We start from the raw sequence: 26,133 nt of genomic DNA, 5'->3' as shown, positions 1-26,133 counted from the left end.
ACTAGATGGCACCTAATACAATGGCCTGTGAGGCTGCCATGATTTACATTACCAAATTTTACAGGGGGATGCACCCTAGAAACGTTGCTTCTTTAATACCATGTAAATATGGATTTCATTCCTGGAGTTAGCTCATTCTTTTGCTATCTCCCATTATACATTACTTGTTTTGAAAGAAAGGGCTGATGTTAAAAACTAATTTCATGTGCTCTTGCATCACCAAATGTTCTTTACTTTTTTCCAGGTATACAATGACTTTTGTAATTCTGTGGTAGCTTGACAGTTTCTAGTATGATTGCACTAGTTCATGTTACAGAAAGTATTTCGCTATTTTATAGTCTTGAAAAGTATTGGTTGCAGAGAAATAAATGTTGGAACGAATTGTAATGACATTGCTGATGATGGTTAGATCTATATTCCTGTGGATTTTAGATTGAAATATCCATTATTTGTCTGTGAGATTGTTTTAAAACTGTTTTCATTTAGCTGATGAATCTTACCATAATATGGATTTCTGTAATTTGCAATGGCAATACTTCCATTACTGAATAAGTTTTATCCTTTACTAATCATATTGAAGTCATTGGCTAAATGAATTTTAATACAGTAACTCCAGATTTCCATGCTAAAATATCTGATAATCTCTGTGTTTGAATAAGAACAGAAGATCATTGTTGACTTTATTTCCTGAAACATTAGACTAGTAATTGAACTGATAAAGACAGATGCCATTTATTTTAAAAGCAAAATGTCAGTATTGTGGTAGCTTCTAGAACTGCCTAGTTCTTGTCCAATATTACATGAACAGTCTTTATGGTAGTGCTGCTCACTGCCCTGAGCCCCGCCTTGGTGGGGGAGGGCAGGATATAAATATAATAAAATAAATAATGCCTTATTTGTAGTCACAGGGGTCAATCGATCTTTGAAATGTCTAAATCCCAGATCCAACCAAAAGAATCAATAAGGTGGTTTATTTATTTCATTATGTACTGTACTGTTTATTTACTTCATTATGTCTTGCGACTGGCAAACTGCCATCTTTGTTTTGTAGGCATGAGAAGTTTTTGTAACCATGCAGAACTTCTGTAGCTACTAAGCACTCCTAGGCGTCTACACAACAATGGAAGAATGTGGATTCAGTAATCTGTTTTAAATTGTCTCAGAATAAATGTTTAAAGTGGATTGTTTCAACTCCAGTTTGTCTTGATATAAACTTAAAATATGCAGTTGTATCTTCTTTTCCTCTTTCAGAATCAGATTGGCTAATACTGAATGAAATAAAAAGGGAGCATTTGCCCACTGTTTAACTTGCTGGGGTTCTTCTCCTATCCTTGACATTTTTTCCTGAGTCGTTAGTGGATTTGATCAGACCAGTTTCCCCAGCCCCGTTCGTTGTTTTTTTCCTTTTTTGCCCTCAACTGCTTTTAACATTCTGTGCTCCTTCCTACACAAACATCTGACAGCAAGCATGCTTAGTCCTCTTGGGGATGGTTGATGGCAGTCCTTTGTTTAATGTACAAAGTAGGTTTTTTCATATATACCATCAATTTGGTATTAGAAGAATAATTTCACCTATTTAAATTCATTATTCAAATAAGGACGGTTATGATTAGATGTTATCTCTGTGCACTGGGAAGATTTTTTAACAGTTTAATAAATCTTTGAACTCTGTATGCCAGACCAGTTTTCTAGATTGTGGTGTCATGGGCTCATTTGCACTCACTCTTCTCTGTCTCTAAACTGTATTTGAAAATAAACATTCCAGAATTAGTAGATAAAGAGGTATTTCAGATAAATGAAACTGTCAGTTTCCACTTATTTATAACTGATAGATTTTTTATATATTAGTACAAAGCAGGACAACTTGTAATGTTTATAAACTAAAAGAGGTAAGAGGAATCAGAGGCACAAAATATTTATACAGGCAAATTAATTTTGCTTTCTTTAAATCCACTGAGTGCCTGCATGCTTGTAATATTTGGGTTCTCAGAAGAGCTCTTTTCATACCCGTCACTCATTTGGCTATTGTTGTTTCAGCTTTGAATAAACATTCATCCATCTAGGCTCAGTAGAGAATCTATAAAAGTTTCTATAGCTGTCACCAGCAGTCTGGAACCAAGGTACAAAAGCAGCTGTAGACTAAATAATATTTATGAGATTAGCCCTTCAAGACCAATCATCTTTTCATTCCATTGTTTTAGCATAAGGTGAAACACTAAATACCCTTTTGAGAGTTCTTGTTCTTTTCCAGGCCTTGTAACTCATAAGATAAATTATTCAGTAGCGGCATTTGTGACAGTATGATTGCTTTTCATTCTCTATATGAAAGCTCCTGAAGATTTTTGGCACATTTAGAGATATCTGTATCTGTTATACAAGTTGATCTTTAATTAGAGAAATTAGATCAGCTAAAAAATAAAAATGCTTTACCAGTGAGAAAATCAGGAGGTCCTCCCTCTCTTGAAGTAAAGAACTAAACAAGGCACGGGGGGGGGGGGGAGTTGAACTGCAAAAATCAGGGAATATTGAGATATGCAAAAATTAAATTATTGTAAATCCAATAAATTCTAAAATGAATATCAATTAATAAATGTACAGTAAGTACAATGATCATAACATATAAAAGTCTCCTCTTGGCAGATAAAAGACCAGACATTATTCGATGAGCTGTCTTCATCAGTGGTCATCCATAAAAAATAGAGGGGATTCCTATGTCGAGGATGCAAGCAAAACATGTAAACAATTTCCAACAATAATACACAGAATTAAAACAGTAATATGAGTTGTGCTTGTGTTGTTGAACTGAGCCTAGTGAAAGTTCCTTTAAAAGCTTATTTTCAATAACCATTAACAGTGCAATCCTAAGGGGAGGAGCAAATGGGGTTAGGAGGTGGTGTGACCACAGCACCAGCGTAAATGCCACTTGCGCTGTCCAAATGGGCACTTACTCCAGCCCTGGTCCACTTACACCAGTGCTGGGGAGCAGCACGGCGATGCCATGCAAAGGTGCCAGTGCAGCCGCTGTGGCAGCGTACCTCCATCACAGGGGCTCACGCTGGTGCCAAAGGGGCATTCCCGGGGTGGGGGCATTACTCAGCTCCCTGAGCCCTTTCACCCCTGGAATGCCCCCTTTTGCCAGCATAAACGTATGCCAGCAAAAATGGTGGTGCAGCCCATGGAACCGCATACAGCAATTCCCAGGTGTTTGGGGAATTTTTCTGTTCAGCTTGCTGGCCTCGGCGCAGCAAAGTGCTCAAGAGTTTGGCCTGGCTGCGCCGTCCACTGTGCAACTATCCCCCCACCCCTTAGGATTATGCTGCCCGTCATCAGTTGGTTCGTTTGGTGTCTCAATGAAGTTACATACCAAGTTCCAAGACACCAAAGAATCAAAATCTCTTAGCAGAATTACTTTGCAATTCCTATAAATAACTATATTTAAAAGTTCATAATCTGGAGGATATCTTTTACCATTAACCAAACTGCTATGCTTTTAATGGTAATGGCAAAGATGTTTTATCTGGTTGACTACTGAGGAAGTATGCTTGTCAAAACATATTTGGTCTTTTAACTTGACAATGGACGAATTGTGTGTGTGATGATTATTTTGTTTTATTAATGTAAACACTGATGATGATATGGTAATTCTATAATGATAATCAGTTAATATGTAAATCTATAAGCCTTTTTTAAAAAAAAAATTGGGTTGTTGTGTAAAATTTTTGGAATCTAAAATATATACATTCCAAAAAAACATCTGAGGTATCTCACTAGTAATTTACAAGTTCAGGTTGAGTGGTGATTCTTTTTTCTTTACTAGGGATTTACTAACTATAATTTAAAGTTTGTATTTACTTACACACACACACATCTATCTATCTATCTATCTATCTATCTATCTATCTATCTATCTATCTATCTATCTCGGACTAGCTTGTATTAGTACTATACGGACAAACAAGCTGTGTTAATATACAGCTGAGGCAAAAGAACTAACAAAGTATCCTGTTCTTTTGAGGATGATGATGGTACATAAAAAAGCTCAGGTGGGGGTATATTGAAAGCTTCATTATTGGTGTTCCAAAAATAAAGAATAGATTTCATGACCTTTCTCTTGCATCTCGTTTTCATAGCCGATAGATCAGAAAGTAGTCACGTAGCCATGCTTTTTTCCTGCCTGCACATTTAAAGCCTACATATTTGTATAACAATGATGATGAAATCTTCCTCTGAGGGGAGATTTATTATATTTTAGTGCTGAATTAAGGACAGCTCCCCCCCCATTGCTAGATCCTTGGTAAGTTGATAAGCTTGCATCATGATGAAGGGAAATTTATGTTGTGGAGGAAGGTCCTTGTGAGCTGTTTACAGCTATAGATCAGGCTGAAAAATTGAGAACTTACTGTAGGAAACTTCCTATCCCAGTAGGACATAATGACTTAACTGGTCTGTTCCAGCTCTTATTTCAGTGTTCTATTAAAATTGTTTTTACACAGAGTTCACCTGGCAGACACTGTTCCTTTCTGTAAGCTTGTAAAAGGCCAGTGTATCCCTGCAAGAACCGAGAAAGGTTATATTTGACCTAGGTAGAACACTTAAAAGCATCTTTTAGAAACCTGTTGTTTTCTCTCCTGCGAGCTGTTCAAAATTTTCAAACCAATATGCTCCACAAATTAATGGAGCATTTTCCCTTCTTTTTCTTGGGCACAGCTTGTTAGGGTTCTCTGGAGAGCTAGTGAAAATTGAATAGTCCGGGAGTGTCTACCCTGTTGCAGAGAAAAGGAAATGAGAATTTCTACACTATCAGATTTCTCTCAAGAAAGGTCAATTTGACAGAAACAGGATTAATAGCATCATCTCCAAAACAACGGAACTAGTCTTCCTCCCCCTCCCCCCATTCATGATACTTCCATGGGTCTTTTGCATGATCCCTTTATCCTGGTTCTTAAAGATCACGTATGGGACATAATGATGGGAAATGCCTTTTGATTTCCAGTAGCCTGAGTTTTATACTAATACTGTTATAGCTTGTTTGGAGAGCTAGCTATGGGGTAGATCCTGTGGATGTTCTGCTGGCAAAATAGATCTTTGCCTGCTTTCCCCCCTCCCCCTGCAGTCCCCTGTGATGCAGAAAAAGGCTTTGTCAGTAGAGCTCCATAGGTGAAGCCATACTGGTCAGTGGGCTGCAGTGAGGAAGCGAATTAGGAGAGATTACCCCTTCTAGTTATCAGTGAGGGACTGAGATGGAGACTAGCTCATGGGACATTCTGTTCCCAGGCATTATACTTCTGGGCTTGTTACACTGTGATGAGCAGGATCATGATCATGGGGGCACTGGCTGCTTTTGAAAGAGGGGGCAAGGAATAGATGGGAGGAATTGCAGCTGCCTTCTCGTCCACTGGAAGATCTAAAATTATCTGTCTGGTGCCTGGCATAAGAGATGACTGCGGCCAGTCACTGTACTGTACCTTCCAGTTTCATGCCAGCAGTGTTGAGAGGATGAAGGGCAGCTAGGCAGAAGCATCTGCGATCAAGGTGGTGGTGATGGCAAGTGGCAGAGACAGTAATGGTGGAATGCTATTTCCCCTCCCTGTTGAGTCCCTTACTTGTAAGTATATATGAATGTGTAATTGGATTGTGCAAGTATTTAGGGTCCCTCTGCCCCTGTGCCATATAGGATAGGAATGGAGGAATGCTTTGTTTGGCTTTCATCTCTTTTGATTTAGAGGCATATTGTGGAGTTTGCATCAGATTTTCAAGCCTACTACAGCCAGCCATGCTGCAGTCTACCTGTTTCTGAGAATCTCTCATTGTGAATTACTGAAAGATTCTTGTGTGTTGTTATAACTGAACTGGGTAAAAATTAGAGAAAAGCAACTGGAAAATGGGGGTAGGGGCAAAAGGGGGGAAATGTCACTAAGATTGGGTTCCGATAGACTTGTGGTGGATCACAGAGGGAAAAGCACACTATGAGATGCAGAGAGAAACAGAGTAAAACGGTAGAGGTGATAATTTGAAAAGTGGGAAAGGGACATTTCCCTCCCCCTCACCCCAAGCTTCTTTTCTGTGCTTGTCCCTTCCAAAAGTTGTTTTTGCGAAATAACAAATTAGAGATCTGATATGTGTGTTGATGCATAACATGTAAGTCACCCTGAGTCATAGTCCGTGCTGGGGGCAGGGGAAGCAAAGCATGTGCAAAGGAAGCAAAAGGGGTTACCAGAAAATGGGTTAAAAGAAAACACTGTGTGAAAATTATAGCTCAAATGCTTTTCTGTGCATAATGTAGCTGTGCAGCCCACTTGCTAATGATGCTGAAGTGATATAAATTGTGCAGCCCGTTCTAAAACATGGATATTAGCTGTGCTAATTGTGATACCTGAACAAATTGCTTTTTTAACAGGAGAGCTAGATCACTGTTACACAGCAGGCATGCAAAATCCCAGCAGGTCACAGCTGATGATTTACCACAAATGCACACTAAGCCCTCGTATTCATAATGTGCAGCATTGGAGGTGTGAAATACAGTGTGGTCAAGGAGAGGCACAAGCAGATAATGTAGGATTAAAGGAGAAAATGTGCTAAACGTTCTGGCAACAGCTTAGCAATTTAAATTATTGGTGTTTGAAACAATGTTAAGCTCCAACTTAAAGCATGCTTCCAGATTTCTGAAGTTGGAGGTAGTAAGGGGATCATAGAAATGGAATGTAACGTCACATTATCTTATCCCGAAACCACGGGTTTGCATGGAGGAAGGGGAGGAGGGGTTGGTTTTTATATGCTGATTTTCTCTACTTTTGAGAAGAATAAACCGGTTTACAATCTCCCTCTCTTCCTCTCCCCACAACAGACACCTTGTGAGGTAGGTGGGGCTAAGAGAGTTCAGAGAGAACTGTGACTAGCCCAAGGTCACCCAGCTGGCTTCATTTGAAGGAGTGGGGAATCAAATCCAGTTCTCCAGATTAAAGCCTGCCTCTCAACCACTACACCACACCAGCTTTCATGCTTGCACCCTCCTCCCTTGTGCTCCCTTTCATCTGCATGAATTTCATTTTTCTATTCTTGTCCACATACAACTTTGAACCATGATTAGTGGTAGCTAGAAAGTGATATGGGTAGGTATGTGTGAGCTCAGGAATTCCTCTAATTGGTCATAACATGGGAACTAGACTGTTGACAGTGTCTTAGATACTGTGGAGTAATGCTTAAGTACATGGTTCTTTCCTACCCTCAGCAGCCCTGCAAAATGCTGATGATGGAGATTGTGGGACTGTCATTGACAAAAGCTATATAGCCCAAGAGTGCTCATTTGCTTCTATGTGTTTTTGGGGAGCGCCATATAGATTAAAAAACCCCCTCTCAAAATCTGTGTAACTATATGAAACCATCCTAATTGTCTTCTCTAGTACACACTTACTTGATGAGCAAAGTTGGTCGCTTAAACATGGGACTTAACTAGGCACAAAGTTGGAAGCCTTTAAAATAGCATCTACAGGAAGGAAGGGGGAGATTTAGATTAGGATCAGCACATAGCAAGGTAAAGGGGGTAATCTTAATGTCCTTTTCCCAGGATTTCTTTTTCTTTTTGCTGCTGGGGCAAATACCACCTCCAGAGAACCTATTCGCATCTGCTAAAGAGCATGAGAAGAAGGGGCAGCATCAAATGTCCCTCTTAGACTGTAGCTGTTCAGAGGAGTAAGAGATGGGTGCTCCAGTCATGGATTATCAGTGTTACGTCTGGGTGTACCACAGACTATGGAAAATTCTTTTTTTAAAAAAAAATCAAAATAAACCTGTCCTTTGTTCTGCTTCTGAAAAACCAGGGTCCATACCCATGTTTAAATGCAATTTTGAAGTTTAATTTTAATAATGTTCCCAGTCCTCCAAGCTTCAACATGCCAGTAGAAAAAAAAATGGGTATTCATTGTATAAACTGCATTGATATGTTTAGATTTTCAAATACCGCTGATGCAGAGAAAATGTTAACTGAAACACTTATAAATACCATTATGCCAAATATTTTACTAATTGAGTTTCCTGGAAGACTATGACAGCAATTCTAAATATATTTTTAGACAAGATAGGGAGATCTGTGATTATATCTCCTTTTAAATTTCTATTAATAGCAGCAATTAGGGCTGGAGGAGAGAAGGGAATTGAAATGTAATGTTAGGCTGGGGCTTAACATTTCCTTGTATGCTGTTTTACTAATTTAACTTGCCTCCCTCATATTGCTTGTTTCCGTGATAGGGAAAAACACAACAGGAACTGTGACCAGGGGGAGGGGATTTACATATGGGAAGACAGAAGAAAGGGTTAAATCGCCCTTCCCCAGACTGTCATAAAAATCAGGACATGTTAGACTCCCAGGCCATGTGTACCCACTTTAGAAGATTTTCAGCATTATGGTGAAATCTCATTCCTGTTCTTGAAAGCAGAAGCGCACAACTAGTTTATCATGTACTAGTAGGGTTGCCAGCCTCCATGTGGGTAGCTGGAGATCTCCAGGTGACAAAGTTCAGCTCACCTGGAGAAAATGGCTGCTTTAGAGGTGGACTCTCGGGGAGGGGTTGTGGTTCAGTGGTAGAGCATCTGCTTGGCATGCAGAAGGTCCCAGGTTCAATCCCCGGCATCTCCAGTTAAAGAGACTAGACAGGTAGGTGAAGTGAAAGACCTCTGCCTAAGACCCTAGAGAGCTGCTTCCGGTCTGAGTAGACAATACTGACTTTGATGGACCAAGGGTCTGATTCAGTATAAGGCGTGTTCATGTGTTTAATTATACCACATTGAAGTTCCTCCCCAAACCCCACCCTCCTCAGGCTCCACTCCCAAAATCTCCATGTATTGCCCAACCCAGAGCTGGCAACCCAATGTACTAGGAATTGATATAGGCAGGCTTTAGGTCCACAACAGCAATATGAAAGCAGAATGTCACACTTCCTGACAATTATGAAATCCCACTATCTATGGAAGATACTACTGAAGAACAGCTTCCTATTTTGAAGTTGCCCTATAGCTATTTCTCCTTTTAAACTGTGTATTTCACATAAAGGGAAAGGGGTGGCAGAAGGGGAGGTCAGCCATACATTCTCAATAGAAGATACAGAAAGTTCCACAGTTCAGCCTGCTCAGTACCCAGTGTGGGATTACTCAGAGGCAAAAAAACATTAACCACGTCACTCTACAACACTCTTTTGTTCTAGAGGCATATTTTAGTGCAGGGTGTTTAACTGGTCACTTTATCGCTCCCTTGCTTTTCCCCTTCACCCCCCTTTCTTGGTGCCCACCAGAAATCCAACCAGTCTCTCTCAGCACCGGTTCCCTCTTGAAAAAGGCTCGTTGAAGGCAAAATCCTTACATATGACATTCATTCAGGCTGTTGTAAAGTATGGCTGGATTTTTAATTGGAAACTTCTGGAGGCAGGGTTGGCAGCTCTGCCTTGAGGTTCCGTAATTGAACTATTCTCACTCTGCCATGCCTCGCGTTCAAGTTTCTGTGCTCCAAACCAAGTCAGAAATTTCTGAAGTTCTGTTCCAAGGCCTAGGCCAAAGGTTTTTTAATGAAACTTAAGTCTGAAGATTTACTTTTTGCATATTTTGAAAAATCTAAGGGATTTGGCGAGCATTTGAGATGAAGGAATATCGGCCGAGTTTGTTTTCACAGACTATACCAAATATGAAAAATAAAAGCTCCAAAGAAAGATAATCGTTTCAAAAAAACAAAGAGGGTCAAGTACCAGTAGCATAGAACAAACAGAAAAGGTTAAACACACATTTAATTTTTTTTTATCAGGTAAAGCGTACATCTGTGTTCTATTTTTCCACAATAAGCCCCATTGATCTTTTATTAAAAGCGAATTAACGTGGCCTTCATCTTAGTTTCCAGCCAGCTGCTTAAAAGAGGAGTCCTAGCATTACATAAACAAAATGACCCTGAATTATCAACAGCAGTGCATTAAGGCAGAGGCAGGCTGGCCATGAGAAAAGGCAAGGCAGTCTAAAGGTTTATTAAATTCAGTCTTTGCCTTGAAAGGCAACACCAGTGGAATCCCAGAAGTGAAGTACTGCAGCAGGGCCCTTGCTCCCTGATTTTATTACATAAACAGAGATAGGCATTATCTTCCCCAAGAGAGTGCTTTGCACGTAAATTCAGCTACTCGGTTTTCACAAACTGTGTTTAGATTGTACTGGAGAGAGCACATTCCCTACTCCCCCCCCCACACACACATTAAACAGTCCAAAACGTATTTAGTGAGACCTCTCCTGAACCAGAACTTAGATCTGCAGTACTGTGAAACATGTTGAGAGAGAGAGAGAGGAGTTGGTTTTTTATATGCCGACTTTCTCTACCACTTAAGGAAGAATCTAACTGGCTTACAATCACCTTCCCTTCCCACAACATACACCCTGTGAGGTAGGTGGGGCTGAGAGAGTGTGACTAGCCCAAGGTCACCCAGCTGGCTTCATGTTTAGGAGCGGGGAAACAAATCCAGTTCACCAGATTAGCCTCCGCCTCTCTTGAGGAGGAGTGGGGAATCAAACCTGGTTCTCCAGATCAGAGTCTACTGCTCCAAACCACTGCTCTTAACCACTGCACCACACTGGCTCACTTGTTTCCTCTGTGTGTATGAGAGTGAGTGCGTGCATGTGTTCCTTTGGGATATTTTCATTGGAGAGATTTTGAAGCCTCAATAACAAAATATGGATAACTTTTGGTCTTTAGAAGGCCGGGCTTAATCTCCCCCTGCCCCCATATAACATCTTAGAATCATCACTATCATCTCGTACGCCTTAGTATCATCTTGTACATGCACTCCATTTATACATTTGTAGACCAGCACTTCTGTATATAGTGACAGCAGTGCACTACCTTTTTCTTAGGACCCACCAAAATATCAAAAACAGCTTTTGAGTTCCCCAGAACTCTTCGTCGGGCTGACGTAAAGTGCAAAATGTCAGTGGTGGGGGAAAGAATGATGGTCGGGGAAATGGCGGAAGAACCCCAAAGCCTGCAGTGTGTTGCTTTCTTAAAATGGGGCCCAGCAGGTAATGCAGCCTTTAATCAGATTACATACCATTGGGTGCAGTTCAGTTTTAAGATGCCATGAAGACTCCTGACATGAAGAAGCAAACAAGCAAAACAACAACAACCCTGTGGAGTTTTTCCCTTTGAAAATATTAAAAACTAACAACAGACAGTTTGATTTTAATGTTCATTTTGTGCCTTTGTGCTCGTGCCAGTTTAGCAAGACAGGAAGAAACCAGTGCTTAAGACAGATTAGTCAGGCATACTACACCTTTAAAAATGGGGTGGGGTACAATTTGTATAAGGGATACGCTTTGTTCACCTGTATGTTGTAATTGAATTATATTGCTTAAATTTTCTATTAATAGCACAGCCTTTACCCTGGAGCAAAAGATGAGGTATTTCTCCCCCTAAATACATGCTATTTATTTCTTTTTTTTTCTTTTCCCTAGGGCCAATATAGACCTTCTTACTTGTTGTGTCCAGAGACGTATGTCTGGGTACCCACTGAGCAATGCCTGCCTTCTCTTGAGCATTCAAAATATTGTCGCTTCAATCTGGATGCCAAAGCAGGTGGGTGTATAACTTCCGTCATGCACATTTATCTTGAGATATTACACTGCCTACCGGTAATGCTATATGTTTAAATGTCGATTTTATACCAGGGCTTGGCTTCTTTCATTTTTAAGTGCCTTTCTTTTTCCTTTCCAAAACATCTTGAGTCTTTTCTCATTGCCAGAATCACCTTGGCATTGTTTACTATAATGTTCCCCATAATGAGTAGAGATAAAAGCCATTTCATTTTCACAGAATGTTATCTACTGTAATTTCAAATCCTATATCACCCTATAAGCTAACTGCTGTGGTTCATAAAGTCGATATTGGTTGCTGTTGAGACATCGTAGTGGAAGAATGATGGAAGTCTCCATACATGCCCACACACCCCAGTATTCTTTGCAGGCTGACCCTTCTCCGCACACACAGCAGGTTGCGTGGAAACTTTGTTCCTGTATAATTTTTCTGTCAAATTGGGTCTGTATGATCAGGCATTCATGTGGACGGCCAGTTTGCATGAGAGGTTGTTTGGGTATTTGGAGTAGCGCACGGATTACTCCACCAGGGTATCTCAGGGTCTGCTCCAGGGAAGGTATCATCTGAGGCACAATCTCAGTGTCATTCAGACCATTAGGAGTGCAGATCCTATTGCTTGAAAAAGGGAATGAATAGAATCAAGGTAAGGGTATGATCAGCCCTGACCTGGATGGCCCAGGCTAGCCTGATCTCGTCAGATCTCACAAGCTAAGCAGGGTCAGCCCTGGTTAGTATTTGGATGGGAGACCACCAAGGAATACCAGGGTTGCTGTGCAGAGGAAGGCACTGGCAAACCACCTCTGTTAGTCTCTTGCCATGAAAACCCCAAAAGGGGTCGCCCTAAGTCGGCTGCGACTTGAAGGCACTTTACACACAAGGGTATGATCAAATTGACCTTTCCTAATGGGATATAAAAGTTGTTCTGAGGACACGGAATATTTGGGTGAATAAATAAGTACCCAAGATAGTGGGGCTAGAACCGGGAGAAGGCTGGGAAGGTCCAGGAAGAGCAGCACAACATTGACCTAAAAGAGAACATGAAATGTATTATGAGTATCATTTTGAAATAATAAAATATGAAAGTTTGTGTCTGGGCCGATGTATTCAGCATGGACAAAATGCAATCTGAATTCAGACTTGTGTCCTGTGGCTTAAGGAAATTAAAACATAGCTCCATGCTGAATAGCAGGAGGCCTGCTGTGAGCTACAGTTATTTGAGGTTTGTGTAGCTGCTGGCTTTTAGGAAGCGGTGCTCCATTCCAGGGCCAGTTTCCTGCAAAACACCTCCTTACAGTTGTCAGTAAAATAAGTCCCTTAATTGAAATACAGTGAATATAAACATCAGGTCAGACAGACAATGGTGTGTTCTGTTTCAAATGTAATGTTTTTCCGTAACAAGTCCTGTAGGTATCACACTGCAACAGTTCATAATTCAGCAAGTAAAGACTTCCTTGCTTATGAAGTATTAATATGCTTGAAGACCAATGATGGTTGGTTGTACTTTTCTCTCATCTGTGGCTGTGACGAACCACTAGAAGAGAAGCCTTCAATGTGCATTTTCCTGGACAAGAAAATTTCAGAAATAACTATTTTCTCAACTTAATGGCAGATTAGTTTGTACGCATATGATGTTATTGGACCTATTGTATTTTGGGGGGCATCTTCTGAAGAGGTCTTATGGTAGCCTTTATCTCTTAGATACTTTGAGCTTTTAGGATTCTCCAGGGTCATCATTTAAAAAATCATGTCTTTCTTCATTGTGGTTGCAAATGTTGATGCTTTTCAACATCCTATATATGTCTGTTTCAGGGTATGTGTGTGTTAAACTGGACAAAAATAATATGGCCCCATCTTTAAAGCAGCTGATTTAAGAGCATTAGCAACAAAAGAACCAGGAAAGGATAGATGAAGTTCTTCAGTCTGTAGAATATCTAAATTTCACCCTTGCAGCAATCATATATAGTATTCAAGATATTAATTACTGAGAGGAGAGCTGAGCTAAATGTATACATTACCATGCTCAGTCTACAGCATTTTTCTTTAAAAGCTGTAATGTTTTATATGTTTTATAAATAGATGTCTTATTTAAGTAACCATTGAAGGTTTCAGTATGCCAACCATCTAGTTTCAACCCTATTAAGGACAGAAGATTCCTATTCATTTATGATTATTCTTAGTACCACTGAGGACTGAAACTTCCACTTTTGAATGCACTGTTTGCTTTCCAGTGGAATCCTAAGACAAGGTGTGTAAAACCGTTGAGTAAAATTGGACCTTTATCTACTGGGCAACTGAGAAAATATTGTATGCCTCTTAGTTGTCCTATTTCTTGCTTCTGCAAGAAACAGGGCCTAGAGCAAGTTCTGCAAAAAATGTTGTGAGTTTGATAGCTGTTCACTGCCAAGTAGTGGTGACTTTTAGACATCAAAGGACACAGAAGATAATTTGAGATACCTTCTTGAACCTTTGTGATTGTGTGTAAAGTGCCATCAAGTCGCAGTCGACTTGTGGCAACCCCTTTTGGGGGTTTTCATGGCAAGAGACTAACAGAGGTGGTTTGCCAGTGCCTTCCTCTGCACAGCAACCCTGGACTTCCTTGGTGGTCTCCCATCCAAATACTAACCAGGGCTGACCCTGCTGAGCTTCTGAGATCTGATGAAATCAGGCTAGCCTGGGCCATCCAGGTCAGGGCTCTTGAACCTTTACTTGTATATAAAGTGTTGAATAAGGAGAAAGGCATGGCAGTTTCAAAGACCAGTGACAGCCACTAGAAAAGACCTTTTACATGTTGTTGCTTTGAGAGAATGACCCCATGATGATGCGGCTATATGGCTAGTGAAGCAGTGATTATAGATTTTCAAGTGCCATCTTAATAGTGCTCCTCTCAAATGGTGAAATGACAGTTCAACAGGAACCAGTGTATAAAATGTTCTTTTGACTCATGGAAGACCTAGGACAAAAACTCAGTTTTACTAAGATTGCTAGGTGGCTCTTTTCATAATGTGTTTTCTCTCTCTCATTCTCTCTCCCTCATTCTCCCCCATTTATGGAAAACCACTGGCAGTGAATTCTAGAACTTTGTCCATTGATATGTTGCATAGACGATAATCACAGAGTCAGGAGTCGCATTTTGACAGGGCTTAATCAAATGTTCATAGTGTCTCTTATTGAGGGGCATTGGTACGGCAGTCCAATTTAATGGCTTGTTTTTTAATATTGTGACACTGTTTTAAATGAAAGCTGCCTTGAGCAGGACTGTGAAGAAGTGGCACAGAAGAACCTCTGGTTTGTTTGTTTATTTAGGATATATTTCAGTATCCATTGAAGTTGATGGTGAAGCTTCTATTAATAGGACCAGGATTATCCCAGGTGACTTCAGAATATTCTTATTCTGAATAGGATATTTTCGAACCTATTTTTATAGGGTATATATGTTAGGATGGTGTGTCTTACTGAACAGTTTAGAGTATATTGCCAGTTTCCCACGTGGCAAAGAAATCGAATGACAGAAATGAAAACTGTGAAAAACATCTATTTTCAAACAATTGCTGTGGATGAATTTGGAAAGTCCTTGTTCAGTTTGTTAAAGTGGAAACAACTGCATTGATTATTCACAGCAACTGTTCCAGCTTTTTTGAGCTCACATCTGTTTCTAATTAACTTTATAAACACTTGAAGGCAATTGAAGTTCATAATCCAGCATGATCCTTGATCATAAAATTTATTTAAGCAGTAGAGATAGTGCTAATGAGCTGTATCCAAACAAATTTGTCAACATCTAGTACATGCATCAAAAAGCTAATATATAGGTGAAATTTTGAATCCTTGAGATTAAATACTTCTAGCTATGTTGCAAGATTTAGCAGAGAGAACATCATTATCTGAACCTTGGTGTTCTTTTTTCCAAACACAAGCATTTTAATCCTTGCTAATCAACTGTATTTGTCTGTTCTTCCAAATGGAAACTGTAAGATTTCAGATTCCTCCAAGTGTCTCTTCATGGGTCATTCTTGGAGGGGGAAAAATCACATGGAAAGCAGTTTCAGTAAAATGTTTTCAGTGCATGTGCTTTCACATTTGTTCCAAAAGTATTTCTAAAGGAGCACACATGTGGGAAGACCTACAGAAAAATATAGCTGTACAAGGCAGCAGGATGAAAGGTTATTACTGAGTGTTTTAACCTTAATGCTATTAATGTTTATGCCTGCATGGAAATCATTCTAAACATAAAGCATAAGTTACATTGGAATTGTCCTCATGCATGTGCATTTCTTTTTCATGTTTGGTAAGTTTGATTCACTGTTTAGTTGACATGAAATTTGTAGTCTGCTGCCACAAGGCCACCCTTAAGTATGCAAGCTGTTTGCAGGTACTATTAGAAATATACAAGTGGGAAGCCGCAAGGACTTGTGGGGAGGAGGAGTGGAATCTCATATCCCCCTCCCCCCTTTTCCCTCTTTCCTTTCCCTGAAAGCCCCCATAGCCTCTTCTGTTTGCTGTGCCCCTTCCCCTGGTTTTTACTGACAGAAACCAAGGCTTGAAGGCTGGCCATACTGTTGTGGTTGCCTACCAACACCTGATGAAGACATTTGTTTCTTAATGGTACAGGTAATAATAGCATTTGGGGGGGGGTTAACTCCCTTATATATGTTTTTCCCCCCAGATTTTTCTGCAAACCTGGGGCATTTTTCAGATTTGTAAAAAGGTCTTTCTTGTTTATTCATGGCTCCAGTCTGTGGATTTAAATATCCACAGATTTGGCCGTGTTGAGAATTTGATCTATTGATACATTCGGTCGCATATTAGCTTGGGGGGTATATACAACTACTCCTAAAAGGATGCTATTACTGGCAAGGGAGCACTGTTGCAAGCAGTTTTGCATGTTGCCTTTTACATTTCCAAGGAAGTACTAGTCCCAGCCATCTTCCTTTATAATAAGCCTGATGCACAGCATAAATGGGAATGTTTTCTACTCAAATTGGGGAGCCAATATTATGTATGCTGCGTTTCTGCCACCTACCTGGTGTCTCAGTTAGGATGAATTGTTTTTGTGGATGGGAGAGATTCTCATTTTTAAAACCTGCTTTATAGCTGATCCTATATTTTACCAAATCCAGACTTTTATAAAATCTTTCATGGACCATCCCATTTTGAGGTTCATGGATGAAGTGCTTGATTATAATGCTAACCACAGCATAATTAAATCCAGCAACCTTCATGGAACACCAGAAGCAAAACCATAAATCCTACTCTTAGGTATGAGGAGAACGGGGATGAGCGGGGGGCAGAGGAAGAAAATAGCCTTAAAGGCCATGAAGATGTGAGGTAAACGGAACTCTTTGGTGGAGCTTGAAAGCAGCTGAAACATTTCAGTATTGAATCTGAAATAACTTGCGCAATAAAGGAGGGCAGGATGTAGCAGAGGTGCGTACAAGACGAGGCGCAGGAAGCTAATTTGAATATACCGTAGTTAATTTTAAAATTTAATGTTAATGCAACCTGTCTGTTGCTGGTCTCTTGGCACCAGCAGCCAGCAAGATTTACTGCTGTTATAAGAGCTTGTTGCAGACCAAACCATGGCACAGTTCTATATAATGTGGGTAATTAATGCTGCTTTTATGAAAAGAAAATAAGATCATACATGATTTTGGTTGAAGTAAGCTTGCTAGAAAGCCTCTCGGGCTGAGAATAGGGCTACTATGAAATTTGGAATTTTAGAAAGAGGTATGGGGAAGCTGCTGAAGAAATCATAAGCTTGTCTTCCTGGATCCAGCATGATTGGAGTACTAGGTTTTGACCGGAGAGGCATGAAGCTCACTAAGGCCAGTAATACAATCCTAAATAATGAAGTGTAATAAAATAAAATGGTTAACAATCATGTACACTGTCCTAAGTTTCCAGGAAGAAGCACAAGATCAATGTAATGGCAACCAATCATGTAACCAGGGTGTTGTAGTGGTTAGAGTGTTGGATTAGGACCTGGAAGAGCTGAGTTCAAATCCCCAGTATACTGTGGAAGCTTGCTGAGTGATCTGGGGCTAGTCATACGCTCTCAGTCTAATCTTGTCACGGAGTGTTTTGGGGGACAAAATGGAGGAGAGGAAAACAATGTAAATTGCTTTGGGTCCCCATTGAGGAGGAAGGTGGGATATAAATGAAGCAAATAAAATAAATAACTCCATCTATAGCTAGATGACACCTCACTCCTATCTGGTTTGAGCTTCAATTTTTTTTTTGCCTCCTCCTGATCATTATTGTTTCTAAACATGTGTTTAGAGCAACTACTGTCTTACTTGCTTATTGTAGTAATTGTCTTCAACCACCATAACACTTGCAAATTAGATTTTAGGGTTTATCAAAAGCCTAGTGGACATTTTTACTGAGCTAGTTCTTTAGGGCTTGCAGTGGGGATAATGATCACTCTTTGGGCTGTTTATTTTCTCATTGAATTGAGCATGTACACAGATATCATTTCGGCTCTTGTCAGATGAGTATGTTTCACCTAACCACAAGAAATAGCTGATCTTGGATTTCTGATATTTCATTTCTTCATAGTCTGACTAGAAGAAGAAGAAGAGTTGGCTTTTATAGGCCGACCTTTCTCTACCACTTAAGGAAGAATCAAACTGGCTTACAATCACCTTCCCTTCCCCTCCCCACAACAGACACCCTTTCAGATAGGTGAGGCTGAAAGAGCTCTAAGAGACCTGTGACTAGCCCAAGGTCACCCCACCAGGCTTCATGTGTAGAAGTGGGGAAACCAAACCGGTTCACCAGATTAGCGTCCCCCGCTCGTGAGGAGGAGTGGGGAGTCAAACCCGGTTCTCCAGATCAGAGTCCACCGCTCCAAACCACCACCACGCTGGCTAGAGACAAATTGTAATCACAATAGCCAAGTAAAATCCTGTTTCAACAGGAAAGATCATTTAATTCGGTGGCTCCAGCGAAGATGGATCCTGTTCCAGTACAGACGCGGCTTCAGTCTGTCTCTCACAATTAAAAGGGAAGTGCTTGATATCGAGCCCATGGCACAAAATTTAAATTCTGCCACTGGGCAAGTTCAGCAAGGTAGATGTACAAAAGCATTATCTCGTACAGGAAATACAATTTTGGTCCAAGAGCAAATGCAAGCCAAAAAAAAAGAAAAAAAAGAATCAGGTTTCAGGGTTCAATAAAAGGAATGAGATTGAAAAATAATGAGCAGTCCTTGAAATACGGTCTCTGTGTGGGTGTTTGTTTAAAGATGAAAGTTGGCGCCAGACCTGCTCAGGTTGCAACTAATATTTTGCCTAAAGGTGTTGTAAATATAAGTCTTCCGTTTCCTTTTAAGAAGTTAGACTTACTTTATGGTTGTGTGTGCCCCGTCCTGGAGCTTAACTTACAAATATTATTCTTTGTAGAGTTTCATAAAGAATGGAGATGGCAGAGATGAACAGGTAGTACAGGTAACAGCAAAATAAAAGCCGTGATCAGATGCTGGAAAAATACTGGATACTTTCAGGAGGCTAATGGGGGGGGGGAGAGAGAGAGAAAGCTGGGAACCAATCAGATTAGCATTTGACTTCAGTGTAGGTAAAGCAAATATCGACCATATTCACCAAGAGAACCACATTTTAGCATGCTGTGCACCAAAGGCCAGTGATTCTTCACACTGCTCTTGTGTACTGTGAGATGCTGTGATCTTGACCAACTACCCAATATTTTTGGCCACGAGTCCAGTTGGGATTCCCCTTTGTGCCTTTTGGCTTGGCAGCTGTTTTTTTGTCGCAGTGCCGGGTTGCATAAGCAGTATTCAACGCATATTTCGTAATCCACTTTGAATCTCAGTGTGAATGGTGGGCTATCAAATCAAGTAAACAAATAAATGTGCAGCCCCACAACAGGGAAAATAACATCTCCCTGAAACTATTTTGGCTCAAAAACAGCCCAGGGAGTAGGGAAGGCTAAAGCCTCTCCATCTCCAGTGCCGTGGTGTTCATCCAAGTCAGGTTCTGCAGTTTTGGGTAAGTTCCCTACAGCTGTCGTGTGACTGCAAGGGGGACTCTGTACGGTATAGTTCGGCCATAGTCTAGTCCTAAATGAATGGCTGTTGGTCCATCTAGTGAAGCGGTGTTACGTATGAATGCCAAAGCAGTCAGTGGGAAAATGTTCATGAGACGTGAAAGGATTCCGGTATCGTGATGTTTTGCCTTTCTAATGAAGGAATGGGAGAATCTTTTTGAGCCTTTTACATTAGCAGATGCAATTTTGTCAGGGCATTGTCACACAATTATACAGCCATTCACTGATTTGCTAGAAAATTATTGCACGCGAATGTTAACCTCAATAGCATTAAGCCCATCCCAGTTCTTCTTTCTTTGTTTATTTATTAGATTTTTAGCCCGCCTTTTCTCAACCAAGGTTGGGCTCAGGGTGGCTTACATCGGTTTAAATATAGCATCTCAACAATAAATAAATATTAAAACTAAGAATACATCTTCATAATTAAACAACTGTGACAAATGTGCCCGTATATTATCATGCATTCGCAAATGGCATCTTGTCACAGTCATGCCTTACATTATTTGTATATACTCATAAAGTATTTTATGGGTGCACTTCTAAAATGTAGTGTTTGAGGCAGTTTTAAGTAGGGACCCACATGGGAACATTTGTTCCCATAATTCAGTCAAGTGCTGCAAGCTTAAAAGAAAAAGTAATTGTACAAGACTATTTTAAGAACAATTTGTTCAATTTCTTCATCAACATGAAGGCCTGATAGTATAAAGAAAGAGGGCCCATTCATTAAGAAGACTGCATGGAAAATAACTGGGTTTCTGAGACCTACTACACTGAAGGGCTGGCAGAAAAACTTCCTCAATTTGTGTTTATCTGGTCTTCTGTCTGTATATTTCACTAATGCTCTTCACAAAACTCAGTACAAGGCAGGTTTTGAAAATAGGTCTATGTTTCTTTTTATAGACATTTATTTTATTCTAACATGATGTAAGTAGGATTACTTGAGTTGCCATGGTAGTCACAAATGTGAGGAAGATTTTTCCATTTCTAGATCCAAACCATTGTGTGACTAGTTCTACATGCCCAAGGGAACTTTGTATGTCTGTTTTGAACAGTGCACACACATGCATCTAATACAAAGCTTGCTTTGCAGCATGAAACAGAAAAGTTAACAGCAGTTTACAATATGGCGTCAGGGTTCTATGTTCAAAGGAAAAAGTAGCACACACAAGCTTTGGGGCATGTCTTAAAAGAATGTGTGTGTGGGGGGTTCAATCTTCACATTTCTGTTTATAATGTACAGCATCGGAAACGATGTATATAAAATAGAAGAGTTGGTTTTTATATGCCGACTTTCTCCACCATTTAAGGCAGAATCAAACCGGCTTACAATCGCCTTCCCTTCCCCACAACAGACACCTTGTGAGGTAGGTGGGGCTGAGAAAGTGTGACTAGCCCATGGTCACCCAGCTGGCTTCATGTGTAGGAGTGGGGGAAACAAATCCAGTTCACCAAATTAGCCTCCGCCGCTCATGTGGAGGAGTGGGGAATCAAACCCCGGTTCTCCAGATCAGAGTCCACCGCTCCAAACCACCGCTCTTAACCACCACACCACGCTGGCTCTACAAGGACAATTCTTTTTTTGTATATAGAATTTTATTTTTAAACACAAAAACAAACATATAAAACCTGAACTAAAATGAACTTCTACAAAACTGCAGAGTGCCTAGGTGTTGGCCCGTCCTGGCTGCAGGGGTAGGCTCAGCTCCCCTCTCCCAAGCTGAGCCGTAGGTCTAAATCTACTGGGGACATGTTCCCTGGTATCCACCCAAGCCCATGTTATCCTCATGTTGATGCTAGGAAACAGCTGCTATCAATCTGACTTTCACATCAAAGGCACAGCACGCATCACTTCTTATTGACCCATAATAACTCTTGAAAGATAAAAATCTAAGAACAACCCCACCCCAGTCCAAACCCTACACATGGTATAATCGCAGAAACTGCACAAATTCAATACTGGAAAGGTGACATTATTCAAAATTGGAGAGTGAATCCAAAGATGTGTGTTGACCCTGATGTGGGTTTCCAGCCAACGTAAAAGTAACACCAGCTTTAAATGCTACTTTTTATGTGTCCTGCAAACAGTATGCAGACACCAAGTAAGCTTATTTTTCAGTCATCTTTGCTGCATTTAGAATAGACAGTTTTCCATGTCTGAGGTCTTTTTTTTCCTGTGCACTTTAAGTTTACAATAATAAATCTTATCTCTGCTAGTTTGGAAAGAATTCTCAAAGATCAGGTAGAATTGCAGCACGAATTATTCTTCCCTAACCCTTTCAACTAGCTCCCAACTGTGGCTGATTTTAAAACAAAAGGATTTTGTATGACTGTCTATGAAAGTTGGTTTGATTGGCAGTGTTTATTTAAATCCAGCGTGGCTTGCCTGTTGTCTGTTGAAAGTAGTGAACAAATGAGCTCTTTTATTTCTGGGTACTTTCATATGCTTAAGATTGGGATTGGAATATCTATGGTGTGTTTTGTAGCACTGAACAACTACTTATTACAAAGCTGGGATCACCCAAGTTATGCTATTAACTCTTGATTTTTTTTAAAAAAACTAATCATCCTTGATTTTTAGAGCTTCTGTCATAAATTTTCTCACTTTGATGCAAGTTACCTCCTTAATATTTTCTTTAAGCAGAACACCTTGATCTCTTGTAACCTTTTAGCCAATGGTGCAGTTCCGAAAATCAGGTGGTTTGTTATCTTGGATAGGATGTTAACGCCATTTATACCTAAAGCAAAAAGGAATAAGGGCTGTTCCTTTGGTCATCATTTTCATTAATGTGTGTTTATTTCTCCTTACAGTTGATGAAGGGGGTGTTAAAGAACTGGGTCGAGTTCGGATTCTTCACAAGAGAACAGTCATGCCTTACAGCGTGTATAAGAGAAGGAGAAAGGGGCCCAGTGATGAAGAAAGTGTTCAGCAATATGCCACTTTGGTGGGACAGGCATGTTCAGAGCGAATGTTGCTCTTTAAAAGTTGAAACATTTGTGGAGATCTTCTGTCCTACTTCTAGATTGTATCCCTTACGGTTTGTGTTGATAAGCCTGTTTATTCAAAGTAGAGATGTATAAAATGTCTCTTTCTGGTAACAGGCATATATATGAGTGTCATATCTTGAAAGGATACCATTTTTCACATATATAAAGATCTCTGCTAAACCTGTTTAATTTCACAAATCTATCTCATTTTCTGCATTTGGAGAATCAAAGAGTGTGAAGTTTATAAGTGATTGGAGATTACTGTATAGCTTTGTCTAGATCTATGAGGGAGAATTCTTATAGGAAACTGGCTACTGAAAAGTATGAAAGTTGTGATAAAATATACCACAAACTTTATTTCTATTTACTATTGTTGGGGGATTAAGTGCATTTGCATGCTAACATTATGCAGAACCCAGTCCCGTTCAGATCAACGGGAAAACCAGGGGAAGTTCTTCAGGATTATAGACTTCCCTGATATGGCATAGGATTGATTATCTGACATTGTGATATAAATTAAAGTTCAGGCTTTTTGGACATTCGTTGCAAATTGTAATGTTTCTCTTAAATAATGTTTGCAATAGCATTTGAATAGACAAGGAACTTGGAGGTTGGCATTGATTTTTGTAATGATACTCTGGTAAATACTTATTATTTTGGTATTAAATTCAAGGATAGGTTTGTGATCAAATAGCCAAAGAGAATAATTTATATAAGGCAACGGGTTTATAAGAGGGTATACAGTTTTGTAGACAAGTGGCGGCTTCCCGACTTGCATCCCAGCTTTTTGGCATTTGTAATGGGTATTTGCGTTCATTATAAAAATCTGGGATTCCACTTCCAGTAACATGAAGTTCAACATGAAGGAATGATACTTTTATTTTTAAAGTAAGCAATTGAAAAAGTACAACTCAATTGTCTTTGCATAATCAGCACTGCTAATGGCATTTGAATTTTGTTTCATTAAAATTGTGAGACTCAGCTGTAAAGTTGAAGCTTCAATCCTTTGTAATGAATGCCGTATGATGTGTTTATCAATTTGTCTCATTTTTCTTGCACAGCTGAAGAATCCAGCAATGGATTTGGAATTTCTTCAGCTTTCTGAATGTAACAGTAGCTTACGTGGAATTAGTTTGGAAAGACCAGCCATCATTCTAAGGTTCTGTTTCTTGGTAGCATACTGTTTGCTACATTGCAGTTCACGCCCACAGTGCTAAATATTGGAGACCTCAAGAGTCCAAGTTTACCTACAAGGAAAGATCCCTATACTCATTTTGTAAACCACAATTTCATGGTTAGAATAAAGTTGGTTTTAACATTCCCATAATTTTTCAAGAGTGTGACAAAACAGATGTGAAGCCTAGAATATTCTTTTTTTCCCCTTTTGGTCTATCTTGGGCAAATAAACCAACACTGCATATTTAACACTTCAAAAATACTGCTGAAATCCATGCAGTTCTGAGAATTTTGTTGAAGCATTCTCTGGCATTCTTGTTCTTGATTTTGCAGGATAAAGGTCCTCTGGATATCTTGCCACCTCAGATTTAAGTTTGGTTCTTGTCAAAGTAAAATGGCACCATTCCAATTACATGATCATGGGGACCACATACAGATCACTTGGAATTTCTTACCACCCCCACTGTAATGAAGAGGTCCTTCTAGATTGTGTCCTTTAGAATCAGGTGCATATTTCAGTCTCGAGTTAAATGAAGTGCCTTTCAAAATAATTTAGCTATAAATCAAGAATACTATCCCATACTTGATCTGATAACAAATGCTTTGTAAAACACGAGCACATACAATATTCCAACATTAAAATAGGGCTTTATTGTTTGGCCATTTTTTTAAAACAGTGCTGTGATTTAAAGAGAGAATTATGGCTTGGCTCGTAACTGTTCCTTCCCTTTCCATAGCATGTTTTCAATTGTTGAATGTGTTCCTCTGGTATTAGGCACTTTCTGTTCAGCACCTTGCAAGGGAGTGTTGCCTGTCCACTGCAGAAAAGCGCTTGGGAAGCAGAAGAAAGGGTTAGGGTTCAAGTCGCAATTTGTTGTTTCAAACTTCAGAATTACCTTAGTTTTTGTTTTGTTTTAGACTTTAAGTTCCTATATGTATGTCATATTCAGGATCTTTGAGAGAAATTGTTATGCTTTCCAAAAGTTATCTTCTATATATTTCCTACCTACTTAACCGTTTGACGACTGTAGACTTGGAGGATTCACAATTGAACTTTAAATATTTTCTTCTTCAGAGTTGAAAACCAATCCCTCTTCACCTCTTCAAGAGCTGAAAACTGCTGATTACATAGATTTCTTTGTAATTAGCCATTTTCCATTAATTATTATATTATATCACAGCAGTAAAGTCCTGCTATAGGCATTCAGATGAAGCAGTGACAGGAGAGCAGAAGTTTTTTTCCTTCCACATGTCTTGGCTGAAGAGAAGAGATGCTTGTTCAGTCTTATATTGGAAAATGTGCATCTTCCAAGGGGGGAAATGTGCACTAGCCATCCTCCAATGACACCCAAAACCCTGGAAAAACTAAGCATGAGCTATTGCTGGTTCCTCTCTTACCATGCTTTGGCATTCTTAATGTGCCTGAGACTTATCTGTAATCGAGACAAATGAGCCAGGTCACTTGCAAGTTGCTGTAAGGGAAGACAGAAACCCTTGCTCACTAGTCTGTGCTAGGAAGTGGCTCCCTGGCCCACAATACAGTAGTCAGAGCCTCTTAGCAAATCAAAACCAAGCCACTGGGGTCCAGTTCACATGATGCTTGGCCGCTCGGGTAACTTGTGTAACTTCTGTGTGGCTAGGGCAATAAATATGGATGCAAAACAGATAAAAAGAGTAGGTTTTTATATGCCGACTTTCTCTACCACTTACAGGAGAATCAAACCGGCTTACAATCACCTTCCCTTCCCCTCCCCACAACAGACACCTTGTGAGGTAGGTGGGGCTGAGAGAGCTGTGACTAGCCCAAGGTCACCCAACTGGCCTTATGCGGAGGAGTGGGGAAACCAACCCAGTTCTCTAGATTAGAGTCCACCACTCCAAACCACCGCTCTTCCTCTTGGATGGAGTTCTAGTCACAGAGAATGGGGAGTCTTTCCTGAGGTTTTTTTTAATATACCTACACACTTTACCAGTACTGGGCTTCTCTTGTGTTGACAATATATAGTGGTTTGTTTGTTTTCTCCTAATCAATTCAAACAGTACTTGCTATGATTTTTTAAAAGTGGGAATGGAAATGGGAAAACATTCAGTTAGACTATTTGATAGCTTCCTTCAGTTGAAGGATCGTACCTTTATTTGTGTAGAGGCTTACTATATATAATTTTCTTCCTGATCTTTCTTGTTTTTGGCATCATTTCCTTAGAACATACAAGGAATTTAATAGCTATAATCTTTTTTAATTATGTGTTTTCTACCTTTGAACAATAACTGAGTTCAGCAGTGGAATTCTCTTATTTTGA

General features: G+C 39.9%; 1 protein-coding gene across 3 annotated transcripts in view; it reads left to right on the top strand.

The window, feature by feature from the left end:
* Positions 1–22,698, top strand: part of ATE1 (arginyltransferase 1) — a 76,577-nt gene extending 53,879 nt beyond the window's left edge. For all 3 annotated transcript variants that reach the window (XM_056849426.1, XM_056849427.1, XM_056849425.1), the window contains 2 exons: positions 11,473–11,593; positions 22,481–22,698. In XM_056849426.1, coding sequence (XP_056705404.1) covers positions 11,473–11,593; positions 22,481–22,659 — 300 coding nt within the window. In that variant the 3' untranslated portion in view covers positions 22,660–22,698. The remainder of the gene's footprint in view (positions 1–11,472; positions 11,594–22,480) is intronic.
* Positions 22,699–26,133: the final 3,435 nt, after the last annotated feature.

This window comes from Euleptes europaea, chromosome 5 (assembly GCF_029931775.1).
Source record: "Euleptes europaea isolate rEulEur1 chromosome 5, rEulEur1.hap1, whole genome shotgun sequence".
In the NCBI taxonomy this organism is placed as follows: domain Eukaryota; kingdom Metazoa; phylum Chordata; class Lepidosauria; order Squamata; family Sphaerodactylidae; genus Euleptes; species Euleptes europaea.
The sequence above is the reverse complement of the archived record's forward strand: the minus strand, read 5'-3'. Positions and strand labels throughout refer to the sequence as shown.